Here is a 19,452-nt window from a genome sequence, read left to right on the forward strand (position 1 = left end):
TTTACAATAAAAGCATTCTTCAGTGCTTGCAAGACACTGTTCGCACCTGTGGGGCTTTTTGGTGCCACGGCACTGGCATGGTTTACTTGCATCTCACGTTTTTGTTCCATAAGGTCTTTTTTGCCCCGGAGTGTCTTTGGCATTCTTTGCTTTAATAAGTTGTACCATCATTTGGGGTTTTCTGAACCATTGTTTGACTTCCCCTCCTGGTATTGCTCCATTTTGCTGATGGACTTCTGATTGTCTAGCTAACTGTATCACCTTCTCCAAAGTTAAGTCTTCTTTGGATTCCAGTAGGTCAGAAAAGGTGTCATCAGTTAACCCAACTACGATGTGGTCTCGTATCAGCTCAGATATAAGATCACCATATTCACAACTTCAGCCAGTTGATACAGGTCATTAATAAAGGTACACCAGGCTTCTGGACCCTTTTGTTAAACTTGGCTCAAGCACAATAAGTACAATAGTGTATTGTCCTCAAGTACAATAATGTATTGACTGGTTCAGCCTCTAACTTATTGTTTAATCCGGATACAATTCTGAATTTTAAAAATCTCATCCTCCATAGTGCCCAATTCTGTGTCTGATCTGGCCCTTCCTGTAGAATAAGGTTTGGCACATACACGGTTAATGTGAGACTGAATACAGTACTGCCCACGACAGTGATGTAAGGAGACACTGTGGTGTTGAGCAGAGATGTGTGAAGACCTAGAGATGGACATAGCTCCTTGCCTGACCTAGTCAGCCATTGTTAAAAATTTTCCTTCAAGAAGCACACCATCATCATTTTGTGGAGCCCATCAAAATCGCCAGTGTGGCAAATACTTTGTATGGCAGTGAACAGAGACCATCCTGAAAGTCTGTAAACTCTTAAAGCTGTACCCAAACTTTAAAAACTTTTAACATTGATCTATCAGTAGTGACAAAGCAATACAATGAAACGCAGTGTGAAAAGGCAAGAGCTGACCAAGAAAATAAACAGTTGAAAACACAGCTAATTGTCATTCAGGATCATATTTAAAAACAGTCCATAAACCTTCAGCAACATGAATAAAGAATAGCTTGAAAGGCAGCATGGAAGAACAGCAGAACAAACTCAATGAGACTCTAGTAAATTACATGAAAACTCAAGATCAAGTAATTGAGCTTCGCAACAAGAAGGAAAGAAAACCTGTTGAAAGACCAACACATGTTACAAGTATCCCTCAGGTTAGGGTTTGTTTGTCTGGAACATTACAAAATGAAACAAAATGAATTTAATGCCATTCTGAAAGAACTGACAAACCAGTTTTCAGAGAAGACTCAGGAATGTTCAGTACCTGGGAGGAAGCCGAGAGGTCCAAGAAGAGACTGCAGAGCTGAGGGAAACAGTTGCACATTTAGAAGAAACCTTGGAGAACATTACATTTCCAAAGAGATATGCAAACAGATGAAAATCAAGAACATAGAATGACAAGTGAAGGTAGAAATTCTCACTACAGAGTGTGAGGTGTTTCAAAAACAATTGGCGGAATATGTCACTGCTTTGTGATCACTGCCACTAAATGCAAATTGCTGCCATTGTTATCATCATGTTGTACACTGCTGCCACCAGTGTTGTGCTATTAGGTCTTAAAACAAGCATACCAAATATTTTGACAATGATTGGTAACCTAAACAAAGGGTTTTTTATTGAAGAATGACAGAATTCCAGGAGAGCTCTTCATACATGTGTTACTTGCTGATCAATAGTGCTCCAACTACTTTATCACATGTTAACTTGCATCACTTCTGTGATTATGTATGCCAAACCCTTTACATATTCAGCAGTATCTTAATCAATGTTAGACTACATACAAACAAAGCAAAATCACAACAGCCAGTGTCATTGTTTGACAAATTTGGGGCCCCATGTTCTTGAATCTGCAAATTTTAAAGGCCACAGTAGAACAAACATTTCATGTTTGCTTTTGTCCCAATGTGCTTGTTTCATATATTCTTTTCCTTTCTTCTGCCACTCTAATATGATCCATCTATCAGCAGTCACTCCATTTCAGGCATTAAAGTGTTAAAATGTCAGGCATTTTCACATTCAAGGTCATTAATCTAACCCCAGGGGACAGTATTTTATTTTTAGCCTCCAAACTAGGCATGTTAATTTTACTAAGTTTTATTTTAAATGAGGTCAGGTGTCATCAAATAAATACAACATGTGCTGGAAAGTCACAGCCTTCTCCAATGGGTAATAATGAAGTCCACCCATGGTCTCCTTTGCTTCGTCATTTGTAGGCTGCCCTTCAGCAATATTATCAGGAAGCTTAAGGTAAGCTTCCTCAGATTGCCCATATACTCTCTGTCTAGTTTCATATATAAAAATTGGCCACTTGGATGAGGTACTGGAAAAGTAGAGGCAGAAAGTTGGAGGGAAAATAAGTTGTGGTAGATTGAATCATGTATTAAAATTGCATTCTACTGTAGACAGAGTGAAACCTCCCTGGGAACAACAGAAGAAAAAAATAGGAGCATAACTATTTTAGTCATCAACTTCAGTGAAGATATCAGGACCACATAATGAACCTCATTCACTGAACCACCCTCTAGCAGTTCGAAGCACAAGTTCCCACTGAATACAACTGGAATCTGGAGGTACAGCAAACTTATAAAGCAGACAGGAGCCACAAAAAATCCTGATACTGCTGCATCACGCAAAGACAAAGAAATCAAAAAAATAAAGAAAAAGAATTAGATTATCATAGAGACTGAACCAGATTGAAGATTCCCCTAAACAAAAAATAAAAAATAAAAAATGCCTGGAAAAACTCAGCAGGTCTGGCAGCATCGGCGGAAAAGAATACAGTTGACGTTTCGAGTCCTCATGACCCTTCAACAGAACTAAGTACAAATAGGAGAGGGGTGAAATATAAGCTGGTTTAAGGGGGGTGGGGGGGGAGAAGGGGGGGTGGTTGTTGGGACAAACAAGCAGTGATAGGAGGAGATAACCACAAGATGTCACAGACAAAAGAACAAAGAGGTGTTGGAGGTGGTGATATTATCTAAAAGAATGTGCTAATTAAGAATGGATAGCAGGACAAGCCAGATAGCTCTAGTGGGGGTGAGGTGAAATAAGACTAAAAGGGCATAAAAGGTATAGGTTTAAAAATAATGGAAATAGGTAGGAAAAGAAAAATCTATATAAATTATTGGAAAAAACAAAAAAGAGGGGGGAAGAAATGGAAAGGGGGTGGGGATGGAGCAGGGAGTTCAAGAGCTAAAATTGTTGAACTCAATATTCAGTCCGAAAGGCTGTAAAGTGCCTCGTCGGAAGATGAGGCGCTGTTCCTCCAGTTTGCATTGAGCTTCACTGGAACAATGCATCAAGCCAAGGCCAGACATGTGGGCAAGAGAGCAGGGTGGAATGTTAAAATGGCAAGCGACAGGGAGGTCTGGGTGATGCTTGTGGACAGACCGAAAGTGTTCTGCAAAGCGGTTACCCAGTCTGTGTTTGGTCTCTCCAATGTAGAGGAAACCGCACTGGGAGCAATGAATGCAGTAGACTAAGTTGAAGGAAGTGCAAGTGAAATGAAGATTCCCCCTCTCTTCCTTTCATGCATTCTCTGAATCTTGATTGTTTGATCCCAAGGACAGCAATCTTCCTTCAATACTTCATGAACTGACCATTCTTAATTCATGAATGTCGATGATGAGTATCCTAATCTATGGAGGAATCTCCAACCTCAGCAATCTCTTCCCTGATCTGGTTACTCCAATGTTATATGTTGTAATAATGAGCTATTGATGTATTGCGCCATTCTTGTTAGACGGTCAGGGAACAGGGGAAATGTCATATCCGAACCTAACTACATAATGGCATAATTCTTCCTGTAATTCATCTGTCACATTGACTGTCATCTGTCGTCGATCATATATGCCGGGCGATACATGAGTTCTGATTTTAAAAGGGATTATGGGCCTCACACAAAACGCCCCGGCATCGATGGAGCAAGTCCCGTCTCCGTATTCATACTCCACCTGTATTGTGGTAACACATTATTCACTGTTCTTCCTAGAAGCTGACTTAACTGGAAACTCTTCCCCTCTAGTGGACCATCATGGTGCAGTTGATGGTACATTGAACTGGCCCCTCCCTGGTGCTTGGATGACTGTTTCCCATGAGTCTACTGTAAAATTTCACCAATTTCCCACTTCAGCTCTACCAGGTGTTACCCCAGGAATATGCAGTGCAAAGATGTCCTTTGGGTTCGTCCAATCGAAATGTGTGCCCTTCTGCCTATTAGAGTAGTGCATGAAGAATGGGAAGGGTCGGGTTCACCACCATTCTGAACAGTATCATCACCCTAAACCCCACTTTCCTTGCTTCCTGCAAGACAAATGTAGCATTTATTCTTTCATAAGTTCTAACTGATTCAAGTAGAACCACTACGATCACTTCTTCGGGGGGAGTTTGATCAAATAATGGTTGGCTTCAATTTGTCCGCTACCCAATATGGTCCATGCCATTTAGGTTCAAATGAGATTTCCATGGGGCTTTAATTCTGGACCAATACCGATTGTCCCGTTTGAAGTTCTGGACCTGTTTCCGTCTAATCGAACTTTTTCTCAATTTGCTGTCGCGCTTTTCCCAAGTTGGTTGTTACTCATTTTCCCATTTCCTCCATGTATTTGACCAACTGCTCCAACCATTTGTGGTGGCATGGTTGCATAGTGAAGGGTGAACCGTTTGTCAGGATTAGATGTCCGGGTGCCCTGATATGGCGCCCAGTCATCGCTTGATAAGGAGATACTCCGGAAGTTTCATGCAGAATAAACCCAACATCAAACGAAGTGGCAAGACTTCAGCCAATCTACTGGGGTGTTCTGTACATACTTTGCTCAACATACCTTTTAAGGTTCTGTTCCCTTTCTCTCCTATCCCAAAAGATTGGTAATAATGGATGATGTGCAGCTTATTTGTGGTACCTAGTAATGTTTGTAAGTTTCGAGAAACATCTCCAGTAAAATGAGATCCTTGGTCACTCTACTTGCACCAGCAATCCCCACCTGCAAAACACCTCAGTCAATAACAATTTCGCTGCTGCCAAAGCAGTGTTATTTCAACAGGAGAAACCCTCGATCTGCTTTGTAAATTGATCGATCACTATCAAGTCATATGAATAGTTCCCCTGCGATTTAGTAAGTGGATCCGTAAAATCAATCTGAATGTGAGTCCAGGATCCCAGTGCTGATGGCTGGTGAGCGGAGAAACACTTTATTAGAGTGACTTAGGCAGTTTGTCTGAAGGTAAGGAAGGCTAACCTTCCTTACCTTCAGTGGTTAACTTAATTCTCGATATCTCAGCGCATATCGGGCCACCAGTACACCTCAGCTAACTTTTCTAGGGTAGCAGAAGCGGAATAATGGCTATTCGTGGGGTGCGCTTGAAAGAGACAACTAAGCTGCTGCGCGAGGGAGGAGAAACTCAGTCCACATCAAAAGCAGACGTTGAGTTTGGGTGTTGACAGAAGTCTCCATTGCCCAAGGAATTAGGGAAAATACCGCCTCACACTGGACTCAGTCAACGGTGGCGGGATAGGCAGGATACTGCGATTGTAAGTCACTCAGGCCAAGGGGTTCCATGGAGGCAGCGCCAACTGGGAGAGCGCTATTGATGACCCATGGTTGTAAAGGGTCTCCCTGTCTAGCACCATGTTTGGTGGTCTTACCTGCAGCACAGTTCCCTGGGTTCTATGGCGCAGTGTTATTCCCACGCGCGGCCAACTTCCCTAAGTACGATGGGGCTGAGTGCATCTGTAGGACATCCCATAACGTCCGTATTAGAGGAGCTTTTGCGAGCGATCTACCATCATCGGAACAAAAATATTTTTTCTGATGCAGAATCAGTGCAAGGGCAGTGTTACAGACATAAGCGCATCTGACCACACGTTTACAAATTGGTCGCTGGTCTGGTGCAAGGCCATGATTAGAGCTGCGAGCTCAGTCTACTGAGAGGAGTGACGGGGCACTTCATACCTGATTGTTTAGTCAGGAAACACATAGGGTAGACATAGAGAAAACAACCTATCAAGCCCCTTCAGAATCTTACCTCTTACTGAAATTCAGCTCTTTGTCCATGTTTGAACCAAGGTTGCAATGAGGTCTGGAGCCGAATGGTCTTGACAGAACCCAAACTGAGCATGGGTGAGCAGATTATTGGTAAGTGTTGTTTGATAGCACCTTCCATCACTTTTCTGAAGATTGAGAGTAAACTGATAGAGCAGTAATTGGCTGAATTAGATTTGTCCTGCTTTTTGTGGACTGGACATACCTCAGCAATTTTCCTTTTTGAGGCATGTATCAATGTGGTAGCTGTACTGGAAAAGTTTGGTTAGAGGCTAGGCTAATTCTAGAGCGTTCATTACAAGGCAGATGTTGTCTGGCCCATAGCTTTGATGTTTTGTGTGCACTCAACTGTTTCTTGATATTACATGGAGTGAATTAAACTGCCTGAGGACTGGTTTCAGTGAATGTAGGAACATCAGGAGGCCAACTTGGATCATCCTTAGTGCTTTTGATTGAAAATGCTTGCCTTTTGAACTAATATTGGGCTCCAGCATTGTTGAGGATCGGGATATCCTTGCAACCTCCTCCTTGCATTAGTTGTTTTATTCTGTTTTTGATGGAAAGATGATACTTCATCTCTGCAAGGACTGTGTGGTTATCACATGAACCAATCATGCACACATACATCGACAAGAATAGATTGGTGACAACAGACAAGATTTTTTTTTATCATGTTGATTCCCTTACCACCTTCTACAAGCAAAGTCAGCTCTGTCAGTAGTGATACTACTGAGCTACACTTGGTGATGGATGTTGAAGTCCTTCAACCAGAGTACATTCTGTGCCATTGCTACACTCACTGCATCTTTCTTCCAAGCAGTGTTCAACATGGAGGAGCCCTGAATCAAGAGCTGAAGGAAGTAGGTGGTAATCAATAGTTTTCCTTACTCATTGTAGATCTAATGCCATACTTCGTAAGGACCAGAGGCAATGTTCAGGATTCTCAGCATCACACTGTTGTGACTGTGTGCCAATGTAATGCCACCTCTGGTGGATCTGTCTTGGCATTAACACAGGGCAAATATGGTGATGGTGCTAGAGGCATCTAGGACATTGACTGATAGTCATATTTGCTGCCATATTCATACCTCTGTCAGGCTTTTGCTTGACTAGACTGTGGGACAGCACTTGCAAATTTGGTACAAGTTCCCAAATGTGAGTGAGGAAGATTGACTGGGCTAGGTGTGCCTTTGTCATGTTTGAATCTGATGTCTAGTATGAAGCAGAGTGGTTTGGCCAGTTTTATTCCTTTCCTTTGTGGTGATCTTGATATAACTTAGTGGCTTGCTAAGTCATTTTAAGAGGGCCATCAAGAGTCAATCACTTTGGAGTTGGTCTGAAGTCATGTTCCCAGGGTGTGTTCAGAAGAAATTTCTATAGCAGTATGCGTTGGGTCCAACAAGAAATGAAGCAGGCCAAGTGTCAGTAGGGGAACATTTAGGAAACAGTGATCATTGTATCATAAGGTTTAGTATGATGGTTAAAAAAAGGACAATGGGAAATCCAAAGTAAGAATAATTAACAGGGGGAGAGTTGACTTCAATGGGGCAAGAACGCAACTGGGCCTGATATACTGGAACCAAAGGTTGGCAGGAAAAACGGTAGTTGAACAATGGACTATCATCAAATAAATGGTTCGGGCACAATTAATGTATACTCCCTCAAAAGGTAGCGCAAACAAATCCAGAGCTCCCTGGATGGGAGATAGAAATTAAGAAGAAAAAGTGTGCTTATGACAGGTGCCAAATAGAAAATACAATTGAGAACCATGCTGAATAAAAAAAAGTTCAGAGGAGAGGTGAAGAAGCAAATAAGTGGAGGGATTTTGAGAAAATACTGGCAGCCAATATAAAGGGTAATCCTAAAGTCTTCGATAGGCACATAAATAGTAAAACAGTGGTAAAAGGAGGAATAGGGCTGATTAGGGACCAAAAAGGGGATTTACACATAGAGGCAGGGGGGCATGGCTGAGTGTTAAATGAATACTTTGCACCTTTCTTTACCAAGGAGGCAGATGCTACCTAGGCAATAGTGTCAGAGGAGGAAATTCTGTCACTAGAAGGACTCAAAATTGATAAGGTGATGATATTGGATAAACTGCCAGTACTTAAAATTGACAAGGCACCAGAACCGGATGAGACGCATCCGAGGATATTGAAGGTAGCAAGAGTGGAAATTGCAGGGGCACTGGGCATAATCTTTCAGTCTTCCCTAGCCTCAGGGAATGCGCCAGAGGACTGGAGAATTGCAAACATTAAGTCCTTGTTCAAAAAAGGTTATAATGGTAAGCCCAGCAATTACAGACCAGTCAGTTTAACTTTGGCGATGGGGAAGCTTCTAGAAACAATTATTTGGGATAGAATTAATAGTCACATGGAAAAATGTGGGCTGATTAGGAAGAGCCAATGGGGAAAATTGTGTTTAACAAACTTGGAGTTTTTTTGAAGAGGTAACAGAGAGGGTTGATGAGGGTTATGCTGTTGATGCGGTGTACATGGACTTCCAAAAGGCATTCGTTAGTGCCGCACTCAGACTCATGAGAAAAGTACTAGCTCATGGAATAAAAAGAACAGTAGCAACGTGGATACAAAATAGGATGAGTAATAAGAAACAGTGAGTAATGGCTAATGGATATTTTTCGGGCTGGAGGAAGGTTTATAGCGGAATTCATTGGGGTTGGTATTGGAACCCTTGCTTTTCCTGAGAGATATTAATGATCTAGATCTTGGTGTGCAGGGGACAATTTCAAAGTTTGCAGATGTTGCAAAACTTGGAAGCATTGTAAATTGAGAGGATGACAGTGTAGAACTTCAAAAGGACAAAGAGGTTGGTGGAATGAAATATGAAGTTCAATGCAGAGATGTGTGAGGTGATTCATTTTGGTAGGAAGAACATGGAGAGATAATATTAAATAAGGGATACAACTGTAAAGGGTGTGCAGGAGCAGAGGTGCCTGGGTGTATATGTGCATAAATCATTAAAGGTGGCAGGACAGGCAGAGAGAGCAGTTAATAAAGCATACAGCAAGCTAGGCTTCATTAATAGGGGCATAGAGTACAAGAGCAAGGAGGTTATGCTAAACTTGTATAGGACACCAGTTAGACCACTGCTGGAGTACTGTTTGTCTGGGCACCATACTTTAGGAAGAATGTGAACGCATTGGAGAAAGTGCAGAAGAGGTTTACAAAAATGGTTCCAGGGATGACAAACTTCAGCTATGAAGATAGATTGGAGATGTTGGGACTGTTCTCCTTGGAGAGAAGGTGGCTAAGAGGAGATTTGATTAAGGCGTTCAAGATCGTGAGGGGGCTGGACAGAGTAGATAGGGAGAAGCTGTTCGCTCTTAAAAAGATCAAAAACTAGAGGGCACAAATTTAAAGTGATTTGCAAAAGAAGCAAATGCGATGAGAAAAAAACTCTTTTCACACAGTGGTTCAGGTCTGGGATGCACTGTCTGGAAGCATGGTAGAGGCAGGTTCACTCAAGGCATGCAAGAGGGCATTAGATGGTTATTTAAATAGAACCAATGTGCAATTACAGGAAAAGGTAGGGAATGGCACTACGTCATAATGCTCAGAGAGCCAGTGTAGACACGATGGGTCGAATGGCCTCCTTCTATACCATAACAATTTTGTGACCCTATCTATGCATCAGACCAGGTAATTACAGCAAACTTCCTTCCCTAAAGGACATATGAACCAGTTAGGTTATTACACCACCAGTTAGTTTCATAGTCACCATGATGGATATTAAAAAACTCTTTTTAAAAATCTGAATTCAAATTGTCATGGGTCTTGAACTCATTTTAATAGACCAGGTTTCTGGATCACTAATCCAGTAACATAACCACCACACCAGTGTGTCTGTGCACAAACATTTTAATCATATTTAGCCATCCTGTTCCTGTATCCCTCAGCTCCTTTATCTTTATCCACACATATTGTTATAAAATAGAACATGTACTGTCTTCGAATCCATGGTTTCAAAGTTTGTATTTTTTGAGATAGACCTAACTGGCACCGAAGCAGAAACTTCAGCTAACTGGTAGGGAAACTGAAGCATCAGGTTTCTAAGAAAACACAAATAGTAACTTTAGGTTTCTGGGGAAACTAACACTGGTTGAAATCAGCTAAAATGACAGCCATTTGAGTTCAGAATCCAGTGGCTCATAACTGGCAGGCTGAATCCAGGAGCTGGAAATAGACAAATACAGCTGTTTCTATTACTCAAAGGTAACATTGGTGGATCCATGCCATCAAGACTGTTGTGAGCAGAGTTGAAGTTTTGCAACCATGTGAGATTTTGGTGAAGACTGTGCCTGTGGAAAACAGGGTAGTTGGGTGCTGCTGTGAGCTCGGGATTTTGGTTTAGTAAGGTGAAATCTTGTCCATTGGTTTTTGGAGGGTTTGATAGTCTCCATAGGGATCATAACAGTACTTAGGTCATGACTTTGCTATTCATGGAGATTCAAGTCATACAAGGGTGCACATATTTTTGCTAATATTCAAATCAGGTTATATTGACCATCATGTAGCAGGTTTGTTTTTCATGTGAGTAGGGACATTAGTCACCCAGATATAATTTGTCTCTTCCCAATTCCCCAACTCTAGTCAGAGGGTTGAATATTGAAGGATGAATGAGTGAATCATGACATCAAGATCCTTTAACAAACTTTCAGCAAGTGGCTAACAGGTCAGGTAGCAAGTCGATATTCCAGACCGGCTTTCAAGTATCTGTGCAAGTGTGCCAATTTAGACTGAATTATGGATCATTTTACACCTAGTGCTTATTCCACATCAGATCCTACCAAAGAGATTGAATTAATCCATTTGGTTTAAGAGCTAATTTCAATCTAAAGATAAATGATTGTTCTCCAATTCCTTCCCATGGTTTTTGGCTCAAGAAACATCAATGACAAATGAGCTGCAAAAGCTATATTCTAATTTAGTTTTACACTATTTTAATAAATGACATTGTTTAGTCTTATAATTTGAATAAAGTTAATAAAAAAATTGAGATATAATCTTAAGTTCAATAAGTTTTAAAAATGAAAGTTTCATTTAGACTTTTGAATATGATTTATTTACAAAAAACACTTTACACCAAGATGCTCATTACAAAGGTAGACACTAAGACAGCTTAGACTTGCATTGCATTTGAAGTCATCTTGAACCTTGAAGTTTCAGCCTCTTGGCAGAATTACAAGTGTTGCCCCAGTGCAGTTTTTCAAACATCAAGGATATTTTTGTCATCAATTTTCTCTTCCTTTCAAGACAACTCTTGCCAGGGTAGGATTCCTGCCAAGTGACCATCCTACACACAAGTCTAAGTGGTGGATGTTAGCTGGCCATTTTGTGAAAGGAAAAACAAACAAACAGATAAGCCCAATTCTGTCCTCGGACATCCCCATGCACTTTCAACAAAGGAAAACAAATTAGAAGTGGGAACGCTGGTCATTTTCCTAGTCCTTAGCCCCAGAAGTGCTTTTATTGATTTCAACATTTAAAAAATTGCCATCCCAACTGAGATCAGTTAACTCAAGGAACTGAATCTCAGTCCACATGGCTAGATATTTCTAGTATCTTTGTTTAAAAAGTGCTATTCTATAAACTTCCAAAAAATTAATGGCATAATACACCCAAGATCAATTATTTAGTTAGGAAGTATTGTTCCAATGGAAATAGAGTCCTTTTTACAATGTGCACTAAAGATGAGGTAATTTCTCCAGTTGAGAATTAGAAACCAGCCTATTTCAAGCACCCAGCATCAAGCATTTGAGATAAGGTGTGCAGTCAGATGCATAACAAAGCTTCTTGTACTCTGTCCCAACAACAGAAAAGCACCCCGTACTGCACTCAAGATTCCTTCCCCCTTGCACCTGCTGTAATTTCACACATCAGGCATTGAGCTGACCTATAAGTACAAATTAGAGAGTTTTGTGCTGCAGGCTTATGCCACAGCATGAACTGGTTCAAGACTTCCCATAAACATGTTGTGCATGACCCTTATAGAAAGCAGGCAGGCAGAGACTTTCATCCCATCAAGATTTGAACTTAGACACCAGATAAATTCAAATGAAAAAAACCTGTGTACTAAAATTCAAAAACTTTAAAACAATAATGCACAATAAGATTTCTGAGGAGCAGCCAAGAGAGCTGTTCATCTTCAAAATTAGACAGAGGTAAATCAGGCAACAAAGATACAATATAGAAAAGGGCAAAAACAATGAGAGCAGCCGATAGTTTTACTTGTTGCAGTGTTTGCAATGTCATTTGATATACAACAGGGATAGTTCAGTATTTCATAAAACCATAGGATACATTCTTAATGCTGTTTAATACTGGCGGTGACTGCCACACTGCAGAACTAGTGCGTTTCAGGTAACGTGGCTTGCTTTTACCAAAGATACCCTCAAGATTTGGGGGTTGAATGACACCGAAGAATTTGTCTAGATCAAGTGGGTGGTAATACTGTTTGATGAGCGCTTGCTGCAATTGTTTACCTGATGACAGAAAAATAAATTCCATTAGAATTATGGCATTCAAACAGTGATGCACTGAAGCTGGAAGGCTATTTACAACTCCTCAGATTGAAAATGCAAACTAATTTAGCTGTATTGCTGATATAGGTATGGGAGTTTCTATATTACCATGGGAGGGGGTGGGGCTGCCATTTATACTGTTACTGGCGTATGGAAAGATTCTTCAAAAGTGATTAAGGATTCATCACAAAAAGAACACATGTACTTGAGAAATAGGATGGGGACAACGATAGATCCAGAGGCAACATTGCAAGAGCATGAAGAGAAGCTATTGCAGATAATTTTCTGGCTACAACCAGATTGGAACCAGCGGAGGGCAGTCACAACCAGCTGAACGATGGAGGAGAGGCACTGGAGGAGGAATAGTGTGGGTAACCATGTATCAGATATATACAGGCCAAGGAGAATGAGAGTTTACTATAGTGACTTTGAGGGACAGAATATTAAGGCAAAAGGACAGCCAAAATCCATGCAGCTTAGAGTCTGAAGGTACAATTGTAAGTGACTTAAGGGGGAGCACAAGGAGCATGTAAGAGGATAGAGGTGGACAAGTTTAGCAAAACACACTTAATAGGAAGGTCAGCAAAGGAGGATTGGAACAGTTGCAGAAGTTGTTCACAAGAAGGCCCTTTAAGAAAGTCAATAGGGGTACAGAATAACTGTGGACTATTCTGGTCTGGGATGGCAGGAGTACAAGCAGACAGAAGAGTAAAGGATTGGGGTAGGAATAGAAGGGAAAAAGAGCAAACAGTTTGTCTTCATTAACAAAAGATGCATTCTGTAAACTAATGTGGATCTTTGCAAGTTTTTGGAATACTTTCAGAACAGTACAGATGTAAAAGTTAGGTGAATTGCATTCTGACCTGTTTATCTACACATCCTCTAACAACTGATAAGCCCTGTTAATCCATATGTAAACTGCTTATCCAACAGTGGCCCCTCCTCTTTCAATTTGTAATCTAGAGCTACCATTTGGTTGGGTGTGGAGAGGAAAGAAGAGCAGAGTCACCAATGATAAGGCCCATTTGAAAACATGTGCAACATGCTTATCTTCTCCACCTTGTTACATACAAGGATTCAGTTTGTACTGTGCAAAAATTGAAAAAGGAAGAAATTCACACTTCAATCTTTTCCTGTGGGCCTACACTTACAATAGCCCTTTCTGAAAAGTAGAGTGGGCTCAGATGCAAAGCCCACACAAATGCACCTTCCACCAAGAGTTAAAAACAGAAGATGCTAGAAATATTCAGCCGGTCAGGCAGCATCTGCTGAGAGAAAAATAAAGTAAACTTTTCAGGTTGGTAGCAGAATATTTCCAGTGTTTTTATTTTCCAATTTCCACCATCTGCAGTATTTTGCTTTTGTTCAAACAAGAGTTAGTTCATAACAAATCAAAATTTTCCCTCTCCACTGTGGCAACCTATTGTTGCCCTGATTGAAATCAGCTAATTGATCAGATACTGAGATCGAACTTAGGACTTGGTTGACTTGTATGGATTTAAATCGACTTAGAGTAAAACAGCACAACTACACCAGAAGGTGGTTTCCTAAAAACAACTAAAATTGTCCCTCAAAGTGAAGCCTCTCTCAATAGCCTTAAAATCAGGTATTGGCAACTGTATACTATGTTTTAAAATATACAATCCTTAAATGCCTTTTAGATGTAAATGATACTTGAAAGTATGGAGCATGAATAGATCGAATTGCAATACAGTAAGTTCTATTTCTGCAATGAAATAAAAAAAACAGGCTCTTTCTAAATTGATCTAAGCTCGCTTCTTACCATTAGCCCAACTAGGGATCGGTTTACGGGGTGCCCCCTCATCATCTGTCGAGTCATCACTTTGCAGGTCCATTCCATAACTTTCCAAATTTACTTTAGGCAACTTGATTTTGGAATAGCTATTGGGAGTCATAGTGTAAGACTCCAAAGCTGGAGAGTGCTGGAAAAAAATTAAATCCATTAAAATCCCATAAGTTCTTGAACCATCAGCAATTTCTAACAAGATCCCAGTTCAGTTTCTTCATTAGAAAAAATACTCCTCTTAACCTTCTACCCACCAACGCCCACATGGGACACCTAATTCCTTCCCCTTTCCACTAACAGGCCACAGATTTCCTGTGGCTGAGAGGACTACTTACGCCAAGCAGGTACCAACAGCATTTTGAACAGTTGCCAAAAGGTATGCAAGCAAAGCCTAGTGAAGAATCTCCAACTTAAGATGCAACCAACCACTGCTATGCAAAGCTGTTCAATTCACTTGAAAGTGGTGGCCAAATGAGGGAAGAGAGAAGGGAGAGGATGCAAGAGCAGAAATATGAAATTTGCATTATTTTTAACATGAACAAATTCAGAATAGCTAATGCAGCAATTATGGTTAAACTAGGAAGATAGCTAATTCTATCACTTGAGCACAATGACACTGACAACATTGAAGGATGAAACTTCAGAATGTAATAGGATATTGACCAGGACAAGAGGGCCTCTCTGATTGTGTGTTTAACAGTGTTTTAAACAACTTTTGGGTCAAAGTTAAACTCAGTAATTGGACAATGTATGAATGGTTACTTTTGTACTATTTTCAAAAACAGAAACAAAGCAAAATTAATTTTCTTTGGCTACCTTCAAGGAAGGCTACTTTGAATGCCATTAAAATCCAAATTGTTGCAGCACAGATGGAGGTCACTCACTCAGTCCATTGTACTTATGCTAGTTCTTTGAAGAGCCAAATAGTGCCACACCCCTGCTGTTTCCTCATACCTGTATATATTCCCTTTTCAAATATTTATTCAATTCCCCATTGCAAGTTATTATTGAATTTGCTTCCACCATCCATCCTTTCAGGCAATGCAATCCAGCTCATAACTTACTATGTAAAACCATTTGTCACCTCTGGTCTTTTGGCAATTATCTTAAAATATGTACCCCCTCATTGCTGACCCTATCACTGAAACGGTTTATTATTTATCAAAATCATTCATGATTTTAAACACCTCTTTACCGTCTTTACTTTCAGGAGAGCAACTCCAGCTTCTTTAATTAGTGGACAGACTGCAGATGTTCATCTCTGATATCCTAGTAAATCTCTTCTGCACCCTCACCAAAGTTTCCACATCCCTCTTAAAGTGTGATGCCTATAATTTAACACAGTACTCCACAGCTGAGGCCTAACCAGCACTTTATAAAAGGTTCAGCATAACTTTCTTGCTTTTGCACTCTTATGCCTCTGTTTGTAAAGCCAAAGATTCCACAACTGCCTGTTCAATGCCTTGCCACCTTCAAAAGATTTGTGCACCCACATCCAACACTCTATTCCAGCATTCTCTTTAAATTGTACCATTTAGGTTATCTTGCCTCTCATCCTTCCATCAAAATGAATCACTTCATCTGCCACATGTCTACCCATTTTACCAGTCTATGTCCTCCCAAAGTCTTTTCTTAACCACCATACAAACACATTCATGTTATATCTTCCCTACAAACTTTGAAATTTAAACCGTGTATATTGAAATCCAGGTCATTGCTATATATTGTATCAATGAGAGTATTGATTCTAGAATCAAGCTTAGGAGGACATCACTGCATACTTCCCTTCAGTCTGAAAAACAACTGTTAATGACTATTTTGTCCCTTCACCAATTTCATAGCCATGCAGGCACTGCCATTTTAATCCCACAGGCTTCAATTTTGCTCTAAGTCTATAATGAGGTACTTCTATCAAACACCATTTGAAAGCCCATGTACACTACTTCACTACATTATTCCTCATCAACCCTCTCCAAAGGCACCAGTTATGCTTGTCAAACATGATTTGTCTTTAACAAATCATGCTGGCTTTTATTTATTAAACCTTTCTCACCCAACAATTTTGTCCTGCACTGTCGTTCTTACACCATCAGGACACTTAGAAAATATCAACAGGAATAGACAAAGTCAACATGGATTTTGAAAGGGAAATCATGTTTGACAAACCTGTTGGAGATCTTAGAGGTCATAACTAGCAGAATAGATAAGGGAGAACCAGTGGATGGCGGTGGTTTTGGATTTTCAGGAAGCTTTTGATAAAGTCCCACATAAGAGGCTAGTGTGCAAAATTAAAGCACATGGGATTGGGGGTAATATATCGGCATGGATTGTGAATTGGTTAGTAGATAGGAATAAGGGAGTAGGAATAAATGGGTATTTTCCAGAATAGCTGGCAGTGATTAGTGGGGTATCGCAGGGATCAGTGCTTGGGCCCCAGCTATTCACAATATATATCAATGATTTGGACAAGGGAACCAAATGTAATATTTCCAAAACAAAAACAGAATTACCTGGAAAAACTCAGCAGGTCTGGCAGCATCGGTGGAGAAGAAAAGAGTTGACGTTTCGAGTCCTCATAACCCTTCAACAGAACTAGGTGAATCCAAGGAGAGGGGTGAAATATAAGCTGGTTTAAGGTTTGGGGGGTGGGGTGGAGGAGGAGAGGAGTGAAGTGGAGTGGGGGGGGTGTAGTTGTAGGGACAAGCAAGCAGTGATAGGAGCAGATGATCAAAAGATGTCACAGACAAAAGAACAAAAGAACACAGGTGTTAAAGTTGGTGATATTATCTAAACGAATGTGCTAATTAAGAATGGATGGTAGGGCACTCAAGGTATAGCTCTAGTGGGATGGGGGGGCATAAAAGATTTAAAAATAATGGAAACAGGTGGGAAAAGAAAAATCTATATAAATTATTGGAAAAAACAAAAAGGGGGAAGAAACAGAAAGGGGGTGGGGATGGAGGAGGGAGTTCAAGATCTAAAGTTGTTGAATTCAATATTCAGTCCGGAAGGCTGTAAGGTCCCTAGTCGGAAGATGAGGTGCTGTTCCTCCAGTTTGCGTTGAGCTTCACTGGAACAATGCATCAAGCCAAGGCCAGACATGTGGGCAAGAAAGCAGGGTGGAATGTTAAAATGGCAAGCGACAGGGAGGTCTGGGTGATGCTTGTGGACAGACCGAAAGTGTTCTGCAAAGCGGTTACCCAGTCTGTGTTTGGTCTCTCCAATGTAGAGGAAACCGCACTGGGAGCAACGAATGCAGTAGACTAAGTTGGGGGAAATGCAAGTGAAATGCTGCTTCGCTTGAAAGGAGTGTTTGGGCCCTTGGACGGTGAGGAGAAAGGAAGTGAAGGGGCAGGTGTTGCATCTTTTGCGTGGGCATGGGGAGGTGCCATAGGTGGGGGTTGAGGAGTAGGGGGTGATGGAGGAGTGGACCAGGGTGTCCCGGAGGGAACGATCCCTACGGAATGCCGCCGGTGGGGTGGAGGGAAGATGTGATTGGTGGCGGCATCATGCTGGAGTTGGCGGAAATGGTGGAGGATGATCCTTTGAATGCAGAGGCTAGTGGGGTGATAAGTGAGGACAAGGGGGACCCTATCATGTTTCTGGGAGGGAATATTTCCAAGTTTGCTGACGACACAAAACTTGAGAATGTGAGTGGTGAGGAGGATGTTAAGAAGCTTCAAGGCGATTTAGACAAGTTGAACGAATGGGCTAATACATGGCAAATGCAGTATAACGTGGATAAGTATGAAATTATCCACTTTGGTAGGAAAAACAGAATGGCAAAGTCTATTTTAAATGATGAGGATGGGAAATGTTGATGTACAAAGGGACCTGGGTGTCCTTGTACATCAGTCACTGAAAGCAAGCATGCAGGTGCAGCAAGTAGTTAAGAAGGAAAATGATATGTTGGCTTTCATTGCGAGAGGACTTGAGTACAGGAGCAAGGATGTCTTACCGCAACTGTACAGGGCCTTGGTGAGACGACACCTGGAGTAGTGCACACAGTTTTGGTCTCCTTACCCAAGGACATACTTGCCATAGAGGGAGTGCAGCAAAAGTTCACCAGATAGATTCCTAGGATGGCAGGATTGTCTTATGAGGAGAGATTGGTCGACTAGACCTGTATTCACTGGAGTTTAGAATATTGAGAGGGGACCTCATTGAAACGTATAAAATTCTGAGGGGGCTGGACAGACTGGATGCAGGGATGATGTTTCCCTGGGTGGGGGGTATCCAGCACAAGGGGTCGCAATCTCAGGATACAGGGTAGGCCATTTAGAACTGAGATGAGAAGAAACTTCTTCAGGAGGGTGGTAAACCTGTGGAATACTCTACTACAGAAGGCTGTGGAGGCCTAGTCACTGAATATATTTAAGGAGGAAACAGATATGATTTCTAGACGCTAAAGGCATCAAGGGGTATAGGGAGAGAATGGGAGTATGACGTTGAGATAGAGGATCAGTAATGATCATATTGAATGGCGGAGCAGGTTTAAAGGGCCAAATGGCCAACTCCTGCTATTTTTCTATGTTTCTATCAGGCTGACTCGCCTGCAGATGGCAGGTTTATTCCCACTCCCTTATTTGAATAGGGTGCAATCTCTGGAAGTTCAAAATTCCCAGGAATTTCTTCACACACAATTTCTAGATATAGGTCTGCTCTGTATATAGTCTTAATACAAGTGTTTTGAAGGATGTCTTGTGGCACAGTGGTAGTATCCCTGCCTCTGAGCCAGAAGTTCCAGGTTCAAGCTCCACCCCAGGACTTGATGGCCAAAGGAAGGAGTGTTCATAATGGGACCAAACAGGTTAAGTATCAACTTGTAAATCCTTGCAACATATGCCAATGGCTGCCAGCAAAAGCAGGAGAAATCCCTGGTCAGCCACGTGATGGAAAGAAATTAGACCCTCTATCATCACTACCCATAGCTCCAGGCTACAAGCAGCATGTAAAAAGTGCATGCTGCCACAGCAACTTTGATTCCAGTTGGAGGTCCAGTTGGCTG

The 19,452-nt window shown here is 41.3% G+C and overlaps 1 protein-coding gene across 5 annotated transcripts in view; it reads right to left on the reverse strand.

The window, feature by feature from the left end:
* Positions 1-11,155: 11,155 nt before the first annotated feature.
* Positions 11,156-19,452, reverse strand: part of LOC121283334 (inner centromere protein-like) — a 72,903-nt gene continuing 64,606 nt past the window's right edge. For 4 of the 5 annotated variants that reach the window (XM_041197799.1, XM_041197798.1, XM_041197800.1 and 1 more), the window contains 2 exons: positions 14,421-14,580; positions 11,156-12,598 (listed from right to left, as the gene is read on the reverse strand). In XM_041197799.1, the coding sequence (XP_041053733.1) occupies positions 12,390-12,598; positions 14,421-14,580 (369 nt within the window). In that variant the 3' untranslated portion in view covers positions 11,156-12,389. The remainder of the gene's footprint in view (positions 12,599-14,420; positions 14,581-19,452) is intronic. The other variant, XM_041197802.1, reaches the window with a different exon arrangement.

Source organism: Carcharodon carcharias, chromosome 10, assembly GCF_017639515.1.
Source record: "Carcharodon carcharias isolate sCarCar2 chromosome 10, sCarCar2.pri, whole genome shotgun sequence".
Taxonomy (NCBI): Eukaryota; Metazoa; Chordata; class Chondrichthyes; order Lamniformes; family Lamnidae; genus Carcharodon; species Carcharodon carcharias.